Source organism: Rhinoderma darwinii, chromosome 4 (genome assembly GCF_050947455.1).
Source record: "Rhinoderma darwinii isolate aRhiDar2 chromosome 4, aRhiDar2.hap1, whole genome shotgun sequence".
In the NCBI taxonomy this organism is placed as follows: domain Eukaryota; kingdom Metazoa; phylum Chordata; class Amphibia; order Anura; family Rhinodermatidae; genus Rhinoderma; species Rhinoderma darwinii.
This window is the reverse complement of record NC_134690.1, coordinates 111,447,323-111,460,795: the sequence shown is the minus strand read 5'-3', so window position 1 is coordinate 111,460,795 and position 13,473 is coordinate 111,447,323. Positions and strand designations below refer to the sequence as shown.

Here is a 13,473-nt window from a genome sequence, read left to right as displayed (position 1 = left end):
TTGAAACTCCACATGCCTCACATTAATAGTAATTAACCCTATCATGTTCCTCAGTCATAATGGACAACATTGGGTTAATATGTGAGGTACATGATGGGGTTAATTACTATTAATGTGAGGTACATAGAGGTTCAAAATTCATAATACCTCGTGCCTCACATTAATAAGTGAAAGAAAGCTGTTTTTAATTTTATAACAGCGTAAACATGAATGACGCTATAAATTTGTTATTACGGTCGTGACGATACCGAATGTGTATATTTTATGTATTGAGACTATGTTAATTTTTTTTCATTTAACATCATATCATCTATATGCCAGTACATTATCCTGTGTACTGATAATGCACAGGCAGTTGTTAGGACATACCTAAGTATGCCCTAACCACAGGAAATATGGTCAAGCAGCCCTGGGGTCCTTCATTGGACCCTGGGCTGTCTGCCCATATATGGTATGCCCCTCAATCGCGTCACAGGGATTCGGCGTGACGCGATCCATAGGGCATCCCCCCTTTTCATTTACCCCTTTAATGCTGCAGTCAGCTTTGATCGCAGCATTCAGGGTAATAACGGCAGAGATGAGAGGTTTCTCTGATCTCCGCCATTAGAGTGGGACTGCGGCTGTGTAAGACAATAAGGTGAAATTCACACGACGCGTGCGTTTTGCGCGCACAAAAAACGCTGCATTTTGCACGCTTGGCAGTTCCGTGTGGCATCAGAGTTTGGTGTGTGGCTGCGTGTTTTTCACGCATATGCCATGCTTATGACACGCGGTTTCGATGCTTAGAAACTGCAATGAATGTGGTGCTTTTTTTTTTTCTTCATTTATTTAACTGTAGCGCGAATCATGCGCGACGCACTGAAGTGCTCCCGTGTGCTTTTCACGCACCCATTGACTTCAATGGGTGCGTGATGTGCGAAAAACGCTCAAGTATAGGACATGTCGTGAGGTTTACGCAGCGGACACGCTGCATGAAAATCACGGAATGTCTGAACGGCCCCATTGACTTACATAGGTCCGTGCGACACGCGTGATTTTCACGGACGTTAAATACGCTCGTGTAAATAAGGCCTAAGTGTGTGCACGCGGTCAGCATGAGGTGATGCGGCCGGCACTGAAGACAGAACAGGGGGGTGTTTTGTAGTGAGCCCGCCATGTTGTGTCTTCAGTGCCGGCAATCATTAGTGCAGATCAAATCATGCTAACCGCGCGCGCACTTCTCAGAACTCAGGAGCGGGTCAGTAGCTGTATTACATGGCCGCAGCCCCGCTTTAACAACATTCATGTATTACTATATTAAGCTGTGCGGCTGCACAGTTTAGTATCGAAATACATGAAATAACAGTATTGAACCGTTTCAGGGTGCACGGTATCAAAGTTTCGATGCATTGTGCATCCCTAAACACGACACAATAGTAAGATAACACATCCATTTTAATGCAATGTATTTTAAGCACTTGACGCACCAGGATGACAATGTACTTCCTAATGCGGGGGGGGGGGTTAAAGTATGGAGCGGGCTCACGGGCTGAGCCCACTCTATACGCCGCAAGTGTCAGCTGTGTTTTACAGCTGACACCTCAAACTAACGGCCAGGAACAGAGAAAACTCTGATCCTAGCCATTTAATCACTTAGATGCCGTAAGAAAGAGGCGGATGGCCCCCTCTGACAGCCTATCGCCCACCCCCCCAATAGTAGTGTACAAAAAAATATTAAAATTGTAAAAAAATCCTTTTCCATTTTTTCCTCTAAAACAATGTCAAAAATGATAAAATAAACAAAACTGATATCACCATGTCTGTAAAAGTCCAAACTATTACAACATAACATCATTTTACTCTCATGCTGAAGGCAGTAAAAAAAAGAAAATTGAAAGCACCAGAATAGCTGTTTTTTTGTCAACTTAGTTCTAAAAAAATGAAAACAAAAAGTGCTCAAGTCGTATGTACCAAAAAATGGTACCTATAAATACCCAAAAAAATAAGCCCTCACACTGCTCTAACGACAGAAATATAAAACAGTTATTGCTCTCATGCTGCACTATTTTTTTATGGTATTTTCGTCCGATTCTGTGATTCAGGGACCTTACGGAGCCTTCAATACAGATGTGAACAAGCCCTTAGTGGGCAGTCACACGTGGCAGATTTTGTTGCAGAAATTTTCTGCGACTGAAATTCCGTTCCATTCGTCTGAAAAGAACTTGCAGAAATCTATGCATCTGAGGCAGAAACAACCCTACTTAGATGACCGAAACAGATTTTCAGTCGCAGAAATTTTCTGCAACAAAATCTGCTACGTGTGACTGCACCGTAAGGCCGGGTTCCCACCGTTCGGATATGTTGCGCAAAAACTGTGTAGTGTACCCCGACCTGGAACCCGCAGCACCTTCAGTCTGAAAAACCACACATTGTGGTACGGTTTTTCGAATGGAATTTTCCCTGCGGAACGCAGCACTGAGTTAAAATAAAAACAACAATACTTACCCCCCTGCCTCTTTTCTGCGCATAGACCGGCCTCCCAAGATGACACTGCAGGCCATGTGACGCTGCAGCCTGTGATTGGCTGCAGCGGTCACATGGGATAAAACGTCATCCCAGGAGACCAGACAGCAGGATGAATGAGATCATTCTGGATATGATTTTTTTTTTTCTAAGTTGCGTTTTTTGTAAAAGTCGCAACACTTGGCTTTCTCTTGCGGGTTTTCCATTCTCATTGAATTCAATGGGGAAAACCCGCAACAGAAAACGCAGCATAAATTGACATGCTGCGGATTTAAATTCTGCACCGCATGTCTATTTATTAACATTTACGCTGCGTTATTTTTTTTCGCAACGTGGGCATGAGATTTTCGAAATCTCGTCCACTTTGCTGCTACTGAAAATGCTGCAGAATTCCGTTGCAGAAAATCCTGCAGCATGTACGCTACGTGGGAACCTGCCCTAAAGCCTTTGCACGCGATGCGTATTACGTGCGGATTTGCTGCATGGATTTTCCTGCGGCTAATCCGTAGTGTAATAAAGTACCAGCAAAGTAAATGAGGTCTCAAGCGATCTCATCTACACGATGCAGAATTTTTCTGAGCGCACTTCAAAATCTGCATGTCTACTTATCTTGTGCTTCCGACCATAGAATTGTGCTTGACAAGTTTAGAAAAAAACATACCAAAATCTGCAGCATAAGGGCTTGTCCACACGCTCCGGAATTGGCGCGTTTTTTCCGTCCGGAAAAAAAACGCAGAATACAGTATCAGCATAGTGGATGAGATTTAACAAATCTCATCCATATGCTGTGTAAAATTTCCTGCTACGGAAAGTGTGCAGAATTGCGGCGTTTTTCATAGGAGATGTCCCCATCTCCTAATGTTGGGAAAAACGCACCATTTTCTACCGCAAAACCGCAGGAAACGGTGCATTTTTGACACAGCGGAAAGCCTTTGACTTCCAATGGAATTGCTGCAGAAATTTTCTGTGGCAATTCAGTTGTGTGTGGGCAAGCCCTAAAACGGCACCTATCTCCGCATCAAAATGTAAAAACGTATCAAAAGATTTTACCCGCTGTTTTGGCGCAGATTTTCCACATCAAATTGTGCAACATGTGCATTTGGCCTAAGCAATGTGTTGCAGAATTTTTAGCAGAAGCCAGAAGTGGAACCAGGAGGAAGGAGAAGTATAAGGCTATGTTCACACAGAGTATTTTGGGGGAGGAATATCTGCCTCAAAATTCCGTTTGGAACTTTGAGGCAGATATTCCTCTCCCTGCACGCCGATTTTCGCGGCAATTATCGCGCCGTTTTTCGCCCGCGGCCATTGAGCGCCGCGGGCATAAAACAGCGAGATATACGCTTTCTCCTGCCTCCCATTGAAGTCAATGGGAGGTCGGAGGCGGAAGCGCCCGAAGATAGGGCATGTCGCTTCTTTTTCCCGCGAGGCAGTTTTACTGCTCGCGGGAAAAAGACGCCGAAGCCTCCCATTGAAATCAATGGGAGGCGTTCTCGGGCCGTTTCTGCCGAGTTTTGCGACGCGGTTTCCGCGTCAAAAAACTCGGCAAAATACCCCGTGTGAACATAGCCTAAGGGTTCACACAGAGTTTTTTTTACGCGGAAACCGCGCCGCAAAACTCGTCAAAAATGGCGCTAAAATGCCTCCGATTGATTTCAATAGGAGGTGGGGGCAGTTTTCTCCCGCGAGCGGTAAAAGCGCCTCGCGGTAAAAAGAAGTGACATGCCCTATCATCGGCCATTTACGCCTGTGACCTCCCATTGACATCAATGGGAGGCAGAGAAAGCGTATTTCGCGGCGTTTTATGCCCGCAGCGCTCAATGGCCGCGGCCGAAAAACTCCGCGAAAATCGGCATGCAGGGAGAGGAAAATCTGCCTCAAATTCCAAACGGAATTTTGAGGCAGAAATTCCGCCTGCAAAAAACTCTGTGTGAACACAGCCTAAATTGTTTGGCTCAAAAATCTGCCAAAATGTGCAGCAAATCGATGTGAACACAGCCTACGCCTCCTACATGGCTCTAGCGTAGGACTGAAACTTATATTTGTATAAATACAGTTCTTAGGGGTAACAATCAACACATTGAATAAAATAAATAACGTGACATAACACCGGGCCTCTCTCACACCACTATCCCGGTTCCCATTCCATACACTCGTAAACAACGCAAAGACTATAGACATATCCGCGCTGTACGTCCTCCAACCAGTTCCCATCCACATACACAGAGGTAGAAAACCCGGCAGAAATTACGTCATCGCAGCGCCACACAACGCGCTCATTTCTACTCCGAATCGATAGCTCAGGTATCGACTTCAGGACTAGATCGCCACTCACACACCTCCTTCCGCTCTCGATTGTTTGGCCTATAGGGGCTGTAGAGACGCAAGATGGCGGAGAAGATGTCTGGCGGCTCGCAGAGAGCGGGTTCTAAGGTGAGACCGTACGCTGACCGTAAGTGTAAGGCTGAGATATAGTTCGGTGTGCCCGGTGACTCCCTAATGTACCGAGCGGATTCCAGGCGCCAGTATTAGCGGCCGTGCGGAGCGTGTGACTGCAGTGTGTGGTGCGCAGGAGACGAGGCCTGCTCCCATTATCTGCACGTTCTCCGGTGTCTGCGGCCTGCTGGTTCTCCTGTCGCCAGCAGCATACGAGATGTTACCGACATGTGACTGTGGCTTTTAACGGCCTTGTAGTGTTGCGCTGTGTGTATGTTGGATGTATACTGCAGTGTGCTGGACTGGACGCAGCGTGTCTGTCCATTACTGGAGTCTATAGCCTATCAGTACCGTGACTATCCTATCTATCTATCTATCTATCTATCTATCTCTATTCATTTACTATCTATCTACAGTATCTATCCATTCACAAGGTGTCTTCTATCTATCTCTCTCTCTCAGTACTGGGGCTGTAAACTTGTGGTGACTGCTTCTGCTGACATCTAGGTGCATGGAAACTGGGCATTTAGTGGTCATGCCTATTGTGGGTTGGAATGGCCCTGGTGGGTGCTAGTGGCCCCTTTTGGGGTGGCCCTAGTGTTTGCCAGAGGACTCTTCTTTGGTGGGTACCAGCGGCATCTTTTGGGATGACCTAGGTAAGTGAAGAGCTGTCCAGCATGGCTTGACATTGATGGGCAGCATATCTTGACTTTGGGCTACCTATCGTGGCTGTGCCTTTGGACTTTTAGATCCCCTAGAACGCTTGTAAATCCTGTCATTATTTCAGAAATTTCACCTGGTGGTTGAGATCCTCTTGTCACCAGGGACCTGAAAGTTCATGGTTTCTGCATGTGATGGCATATTCTGCAATTATATTTTTTTTTTGGAGAAATGCGCATGCTTTAAACATAATGGAAGTGTGAGGTGAAATGCAGTGATATAGATCCTTAATGCGCTCATATGCATGAGCCCCTACGTGACCGATGCAGTCCATAAGTCTGCGTTTATCAACCAGATGACAGCAGCAGAGCTGTCACTAAGTAGGGAAGGAGATGCCTAACAAGGGGCAGGCAATTTTTTGCCAGAAAATACATGAGAATACTTTACATGACCCTACACCAAAATTCTTTACAGTAGAAGTGTGAGCAGGGGAGTAGAAACATTTTTCAGGTTCTAAGGATGGGAATCACTGCCATAAGAACACACTAATATACATGAATATCAATAAGGCCTTGTGCACACGACGTAGTGGTGTGCGCAGCCGTGATTTTTGGCTTGAAAGGCCGCGGATTGTCACCTGCGGGCCGCCCGCAAATCGCAGGCTGTGCACATGGCCGCGTGCATTCATTTTTTTATGAGCCTAGCCGCAAAACACGGCCGTAATAAGACATGTCCTATCTTTTTGCGGTCCAGGCTGCTGGGAAATGCATGGGCCCATAGAAATCAATGGGACCGCAATTCACCCGCAGATTTGCGGGTGAATTGCGGCCGCAAAAATCCGTTCGTGTGCTTTGGGCCTTAGGAAGACATGGAGTGATCAGTGCTGTGCGCCCAGATTAACAGAAGGGGACTTTTCTCTGTTTATCTAAATATATCCTGATAGTTTACTATACAGTACACATGGCATTGGTGTGTTGTACTCTTCGGTGGATGTTTTGTAATTATGTATCCAAAACGATTTAACCTTGACGTTTAGTCCCTGTTTTCATCTGCATCGGGCCATTCTGTTCTGTGCCGTCAGAGGAGCAGAACAAGGGAAAACCAGAAGTGATGGTTCCGCTGCACCATCGACACCACCGTTGGCCGACAGAATCCGTTTACTTTAATTGGTTCTGTCGGAATGTCTGTGGTTTTACTGGAAACAATAGCGCAGGTAATCTCTGTGACGGAAGCCCCTAATGGAGCCTCCAAGGCAGATGTGATCAGGCCATTACTTAACACTTGTAACTACTATACGAGGCATCGATATTATGTAATTTGTAGTGTGAACAAGCTTCTACAATGTTTCCATATTGATAAAATACGTGAATAACATTGACTTGCTGAGAACAGTAATGCCTCATGCACACAACCGTTGTGCCACGCGGGCCGTATTTGACGGCATCCGAGTGGCACCCGATAGTCTTCACGGACCCATTCATTTTAGCAGGTGAATCGGGTCCGTGAAAAATGGTCCGAGTCTCCGATCCGAGGAAAGGTAGAACATGTCCTATCTTTCCCCGGATCACTGACGGGACTGGGACCGCGCACATGTGCATGAGCCGTAAGTCTATTCACACAAGCGCGTCTAATTTGCGTCCCCAAAAAATTGGTGTTTTTTTTAAATTGCATATGACTGTCCATGTTTGTCAGCGTGGTTTCCGTGTGTCATCCGCTTTTCTCATCCATGTTTCTCCTCTGTAAGCAATTTTTGGTAACGCTTTTCCTTTTTTTTTCCTCTGCATTTCCTTAGCAACTGGTGCATGAAAAAACGGGACCGCACACAGATGTCCGCGTACTGTCCGCTTTTTTTTCATGCACCCATAGACTTTAATGGCCTAGTCTAGTTTGATTAGGACATGCGGTGAGTTTCTCGTATCTGAGACGTTCTCCGTGAAAAAACACAAATGTGTGAATAGCCCCTTTGAATTGGTTAGTGTACTGTCCGAAGTTAAAACGAACCAAACACAGATGAGAAACACGCTTGTGTGAATAAGGCCTAAAATACAGCAAGTGACTTTGTGCCTTTTGTGATCAGGGTAAACAGTTTGCCTTCCTCTAGGTTGGCGTGCTATTTCTGTCTTTCATGGAGCAGTTTCTGCTTACAGTCCTGAGATAACCATTGAGTTGTTTGTTTGGGCGGCAGTTCTGCATGTAGTTATGTAACTCCATCTGATTGAAGCTCTATGTTAAGAACAGATTGAAAGAAGCAATAAATTCATCACACACATTAATGATGTACCAATCTTTATGCAGAAGCATTCCTCCTATGTACAGATGCACGTTTCTGTTTACCTGCACACTATGCGGACATGAACAATCTTTACAAAACCTTGCCAATTTGCAGCAGAAGCGCATGTTGCCGCAGTTTTCATCCACACCTTGGCCAGATCGGGGCCTCCATGTTTGTCTGTACACTAATGGTTTTTATTAAGACTATTTGAAGCATTGAAAGGGAAGAATAGCTCCGTACATACGGCACCCAACGAAGCCTGTACGGCAGCACACAGCGCATGTATGGCTTTTCTGTGTGCATTTCCATAGGCAAAGGGCTGCATTCAGCAATAGTGGCATCATATCCTGCAAAGAAAATAAGCATTGGCATTGCGGTTCTTGACTTCTGATTTCAGGGCCACCAGTGAGACCTCCCAACATACCAGGGGGATCTTTTATAACCCCTTTATGGGCTACACAGATGTCCCGGCTACCAGTCTCCCCTTTCCGCTGCAGCGGTCATATGTCATCTCTGCAGCAGGAAGTGGAGACACACGAAGGGACGGGAAGATGTGTTTGGTGGGTATGGCTTATTTCTTTAAACTTTTTTTTTTTTTTATTGCATTACATGTATTATATGAAAAAACTTTGCAGCCCTCCTATTTTCTCAATGCAAATTAAAAGGCTATGTATACATTTTGTTAGCCTTTTTCATTAAAGAGGCTCAGTCACCACATTATAAGTGCCCTATATTGTACATGATGTGATTGGCGATGTAATGTAGATTACAGCAGTGTTTTTTTCTTTAGAAAAACAATCATTTTTGATGGAGTTATAACCTATATTAGCTTTATGCTAATGAGTTTCTCAATGGACAACTGGGCGTGTTTTACTATATGACCAAGTAGGCGTTGTACAGAGGAGTGTATGACGCTGACCAATCAGTGACCAATCGGCGTCACACACTTCTCTTCATCCATTTACACAGCACATAGTGATATAGCTATATTGCCATGTGCAGCCACATAAACACACTATAACGCTACTCGTGTCATGACAATGAATATACATTACCTCCAGCCTCCCTCTCTCACCCATCGGCGGCCTGCAAATGTAATCGCGGGCCTCCGATAGGGTGCCGTGGCAGCCGGGGGCCTGATAAAAGTCCCAGGTCTGCATTGGGCATATGCCTATTAGGACGTGCCAGAGGCACGTCCTAATAGATTGCCAGTCAGTTTTACACTGACAGACAATAATGTTCTGGTATACGAAGTATACCAAAGCATTATAGCAGCAATCTAAAAGTCGCATAGTAAAGTCCCCTAGTTGGACTAAAAAAAATAAGTAGTGTGAAATAAAAATTATTAATAAAAATTGCAGTAAAAATAAAACGTTTTTTTTTCCATAAAAAGTGTTTTTTAGTAAGTGTAAAAAAGAAATAAAAGTAAATCAATATGGTATCGCCGCGACCGTAATGACCCAAACAATAAAGTTAATATGTAATTTAAACCGCAAGGTGGACCCCGTGAAAAAAACCCTGCAAAAAACAATGGCGAAATTGTTTTTTTTTTTTTTCCCATTTCCCCCCCCAAAAAAAGTAATCATAAAAGTTAATCAATAAATCCCATATACCCCACAACAGTACCACTGAAAACTATGTCTCGTCCCGCAAAAAACAAGCCCACATATCACAACGTCAACGAAAAAAAAAAAAGATGACTCTTGGAATTAGGGTTGTCACGATACCAGATTTTGGACTTCGATATCGATACTTTGTGTAGTATTGTGATTTTCGATACCAAAACTATACTTTGCCAACCGTAATATAAAAAATAAGTTCTTCCATTTTCTGATGTGAGGCGCCTGGTGTGGTGAATTTTGAATGTGCCTCACATTAATAGTAAGACAAATACCTCACACAATGTTGAGCGGCTTCTCCCGGATATAAAATGTCATATGTGGACGTAAGCTGGTGTTTGGGCACGCTGTAGGGCTCAGAATGGAGGCAGCATCGTTTGGCTTTTGGAGCGCAGATTTTGCTTGGTAGTTTTTCTGTTTGGGGTTTCGCTGGTATTTCAGCTTATAATGTGGGGGAATATGTAATCTGTGCGGAGAACATCAGGGCATAATAAATAAGAGGGTATAATAATGCGGTAAAGAAATAATAATTCATAGATATGTAGCCAGTGTCACACTGATAAATGGCGCCCGATCTTATCCGCTTTTGGACACTGCACAATTTCTGTCGCTATATTCTGAGAGCCAGAACTTTTTTATTTTGTCTCCACCGGAGCTGTGTGAGGGCTTATTTGTTGCGGAACAATCTGTAGTTTTCATTGGTACCATTTTAGGGTACATGTGATATTTAATTTTTTTTATCACTTTTTATTAGATTTAGTTTTATTTTTGGCAAGCAAAGTAACAAAAAAAACAAACACGTTCTGACAATGATTTTTGTCGCAGTGTTTTTTGTTTTTTTTTACATTATACTTTATTCTGCGGGTCGATACGATTATGGCAAGACTATATATATATATATATATATATATATATATATATATATATATAGTTTTTTTGTTTTGTGGCGTTTGCGCAATAAAATCACTTTTCGATAAAAGTATTTATTTTTTCTGTCGCCATATTCTGAGAGCCATAACTTTATTTTTCAGTCAAAAAGCGGTGTATGGGCTTGTTTTTTTTGCGCGACGGGTTGTATTTGGTATTGGTACTATTTTGGGGTACATGCAGCTTTTTGATCACTTTTTATTTTATATTTTGAGAGGGGTGATGACCAAAAAAATAGTGATTCTGACATTGTCTTTTAATAAATTTTTTTGCGGTGTTCACCGTGCGGGAAAAATATTAGCGTTTTATAGTATGGGTTGTTACGAACGCGGTGATACCAAATATGTGTACTTTTTTTTTAAAGTTTTTTTTATTTTTTTCCTATAATAAAACTTATAGGAAAAAAAAGCATTTTTTTTTTGTTTTTGTAACTTAACTTGTTTTTACACTTTTATAAAAAGTTTTTAACTTTTTTTTACTTTTTACTTTTACTTGAAGACTTGCAGCACTGATAGCTGCTATAATACAATACACTACCAAGGTAGTGTAATGTATTATAAATTGTCAGTGTGACGCTGACCGTCACACTGACAGGAAGCCTATGAGGACCGGCATGGCAGACCCGGAGGCTGTTGTGTGGCCTCTGGTTTTGGCATGCAACCGACTACAGCACCCGCAATAGGTCCCCGGGAAAGTTTGTTGTAGCAACAAACTTTCCAGTTTGTTGCTACAACAAACTTTCCCTGCGATCACGTGATCGGGACCTGAACCAATCAGGTCCCAATCATGTCTCCCGGACCAGAGGCCGGGGTTAACAGCGCGATCCGGGTGTCAGCGCTACTCTGAGACACCCGAATCGCGCTTTCAACGCACAGAGCCCAGCAAGCGCCGACGTGAATTTACTGTGGGCAGTCGGGAAGCGGTAAATAGACAACTGGGTGTTTTTTACCTTTTTACCAACTGGACGTTCTAAAGAGAAGTGTATGACGCTGACCAATCGGCGTCATATACTTCTCTCCATTCAGGTCCATTTGTATTCCCTGCACAGCGTGATTAAGTCCCACAGAAACTTTACCGAAGTGTCGGGAGTGTGTATAGACTTTGCATCCTGGCTGGAAGTAATGTCTATTCACTCTCAAGACACTTCAGTAAAGTTAATGTGGGAGCATGTGACAGCACAGCGTGATCTTGCGAGATCAGGCTATGCAGTGAATACAGATGGACATGAATGGAGTGAAGTATAGGACGCTGATTAGTCACTGATTGGTCACTGATTGGTCAGCGTCATACACTTCCCTTCACAACGCCCAGTTGGTAAAAAAAAAAAAACGCCCAGTTGTCTATTAAGAAACTGATTAGCATAAATCTAAAATTGTTCATAACTTGCTCAAAAATGATCGTTTTTCAAAATAAAAACCACTTATCTACATTACAGCGCCGATCAGATTATGTAGGAAATAGGGCACTTATAATGTGGTAACAGAGCCTCTTTAAAACACCTGTAAGGCTAGATTCACACTTCTGGTTTTCCCTTGTTTTGCTACGCTGACTGAGCAGAACAACGAATAGCCACGAATCAAGTGTGAACATAGTCTCATGGGCATGTAGCTTTTGTCAGTCCAAATATCTATAGGGCCAAATTCAGACGAACGTGGGGAAACTCTGATGTTAACCCCTTCCCGACATTTGACGTAAATGTACGTCATGGAAAGCATTGACTTCCACAAAATGCCGTACATTTACGTCAAATGTTTGGCACCGGCTCAGAAGCTGAGTCGGTGCCATCATCGTCGGATCTCAGCTGTATCTTACAGCTGACATCCGACTGTAACGGCGGGGACCGAAATTAGCTTCGATCCCCGCCATTAACCCCTTAAGTGCAGCGCTCAAACGCGATCGCTGCACTTAAGGTGTTTGCAGCTCATCGGAGCCCCAGCAATGAAATTGCCGGGGTTCCGGTGGCTGCAATGGCAACCGGAGGCCTAATACTGGCCTCCCGGTCTGCCAAGCACCGAAGCCGGTCAAGATCCGCCCGGCGGCGGAGCCTGATCGGCTTCCGTAGCTGCCGGCAAGATGGTGCCGGGTCAGGAGCTGATCCGACGTCATCAGCGGTGGAAGTCAGCTGTACTGTACAGCTGACATCCACCTGTAACGGCAGGAACCGGAGCTAGCTCCGATCCCTGCCATTAACCCCAATCGAAAGCGATTGCTGCATCGTAGCGGTTACTAGCAGATCGCCAGCCCTGAGAGGCAATCGGGACTGGCGACTGCTGTTATGGCAACAGGAGACACAATGGTCTCCTGCTCTGCCATTACGGAAGCCAATTTAGGCCCCGCCGGGAGGCGAAGCCTAATCGGCTTGCTGTCAGTGAATGACTGACAGATCTAATACATTGCACTACATAGGTAGTGCAATGTATTAGAAAAAAAAAAATCTGACCGTTGGACCTTCAAGTCCCCTAGTGGGACTTGAAGAAAAGTGTAAAAAAAAGTGCAAAAAATAAGTTTGAAAACAATAAAAGTTTCAAGTAATCAAATAAAACACAATCCCCCTTTTACTCTTATCAAGTCCTTTTATTATTGAAAAATAATAATAAACCATATGTATTTGGTATCGCCACGACCGTAACGACCTGAGGTATCAAAATATTATATTATTTATTGCACGCGGTGAACAGCGTCAAAAAAAACGTAAAAAACTTTACCAGAGTTTCTGTTTTTTGGTCACTTTGCCCTACAAATATTAGAATAAAAAGTGATCAAAAAGTCGCACATATCCAAAAATGGTACCTATAAAAACTATAGCTCGTCCCGCAAAAAACAAGCCATCATACACCTCCGTCGACAAAAAAATTAAAAAGTTATGGTTCTCACAACTTGGCGACAGAAAAAATATATTATTTTTACAAAAGTAATTTTATTGTGCAAAAAGTTGTAAAACATAAAAAAGTGCTATAAATTAGGTATCGCCGGAATCGTACTGACCCACAGAATAAAGTTAACATGTAATTTATAACGCATGGTGAACGCTGTATAAAAAAAACGATAAAAGCTGTGCCA

The 13,473-nt window shown here is 43.6% G+C and overlaps 1 protein-coding gene across 6 annotated transcripts in view; it reads left to right on the top strand.

Moving 5' to 3' along the window:
* Window positions 1-4,818: 4,818 nt before the first annotated feature.
* U2SURP (U2 snRNP associated SURP domain containing) overlaps window positions 4,819-13,473 on the top strand; it is a 93,882-nt gene continuing 85,227 nt past the window's right edge. For 3 of the 6 annotated variants that reach the window (XM_075861466.1, XM_075861463.1, XM_075861462.1), the window contains exon 1: window positions 4,820-4,932. In XM_075861466.1, the coding sequence (XP_075717581.1) occupies window positions 4,888-4,932 (45 nt within the window). In that variant the 5' untranslated portion in view covers window positions 4,820-4,887. Of the gene's footprint in view, window positions 4,933-13,473 lie in introns of all 6 variants that reach the window. The other 3 variants (XM_075861464.1, XM_075861461.1, XM_075861465.1) reach the window with 2 other exon arrangements.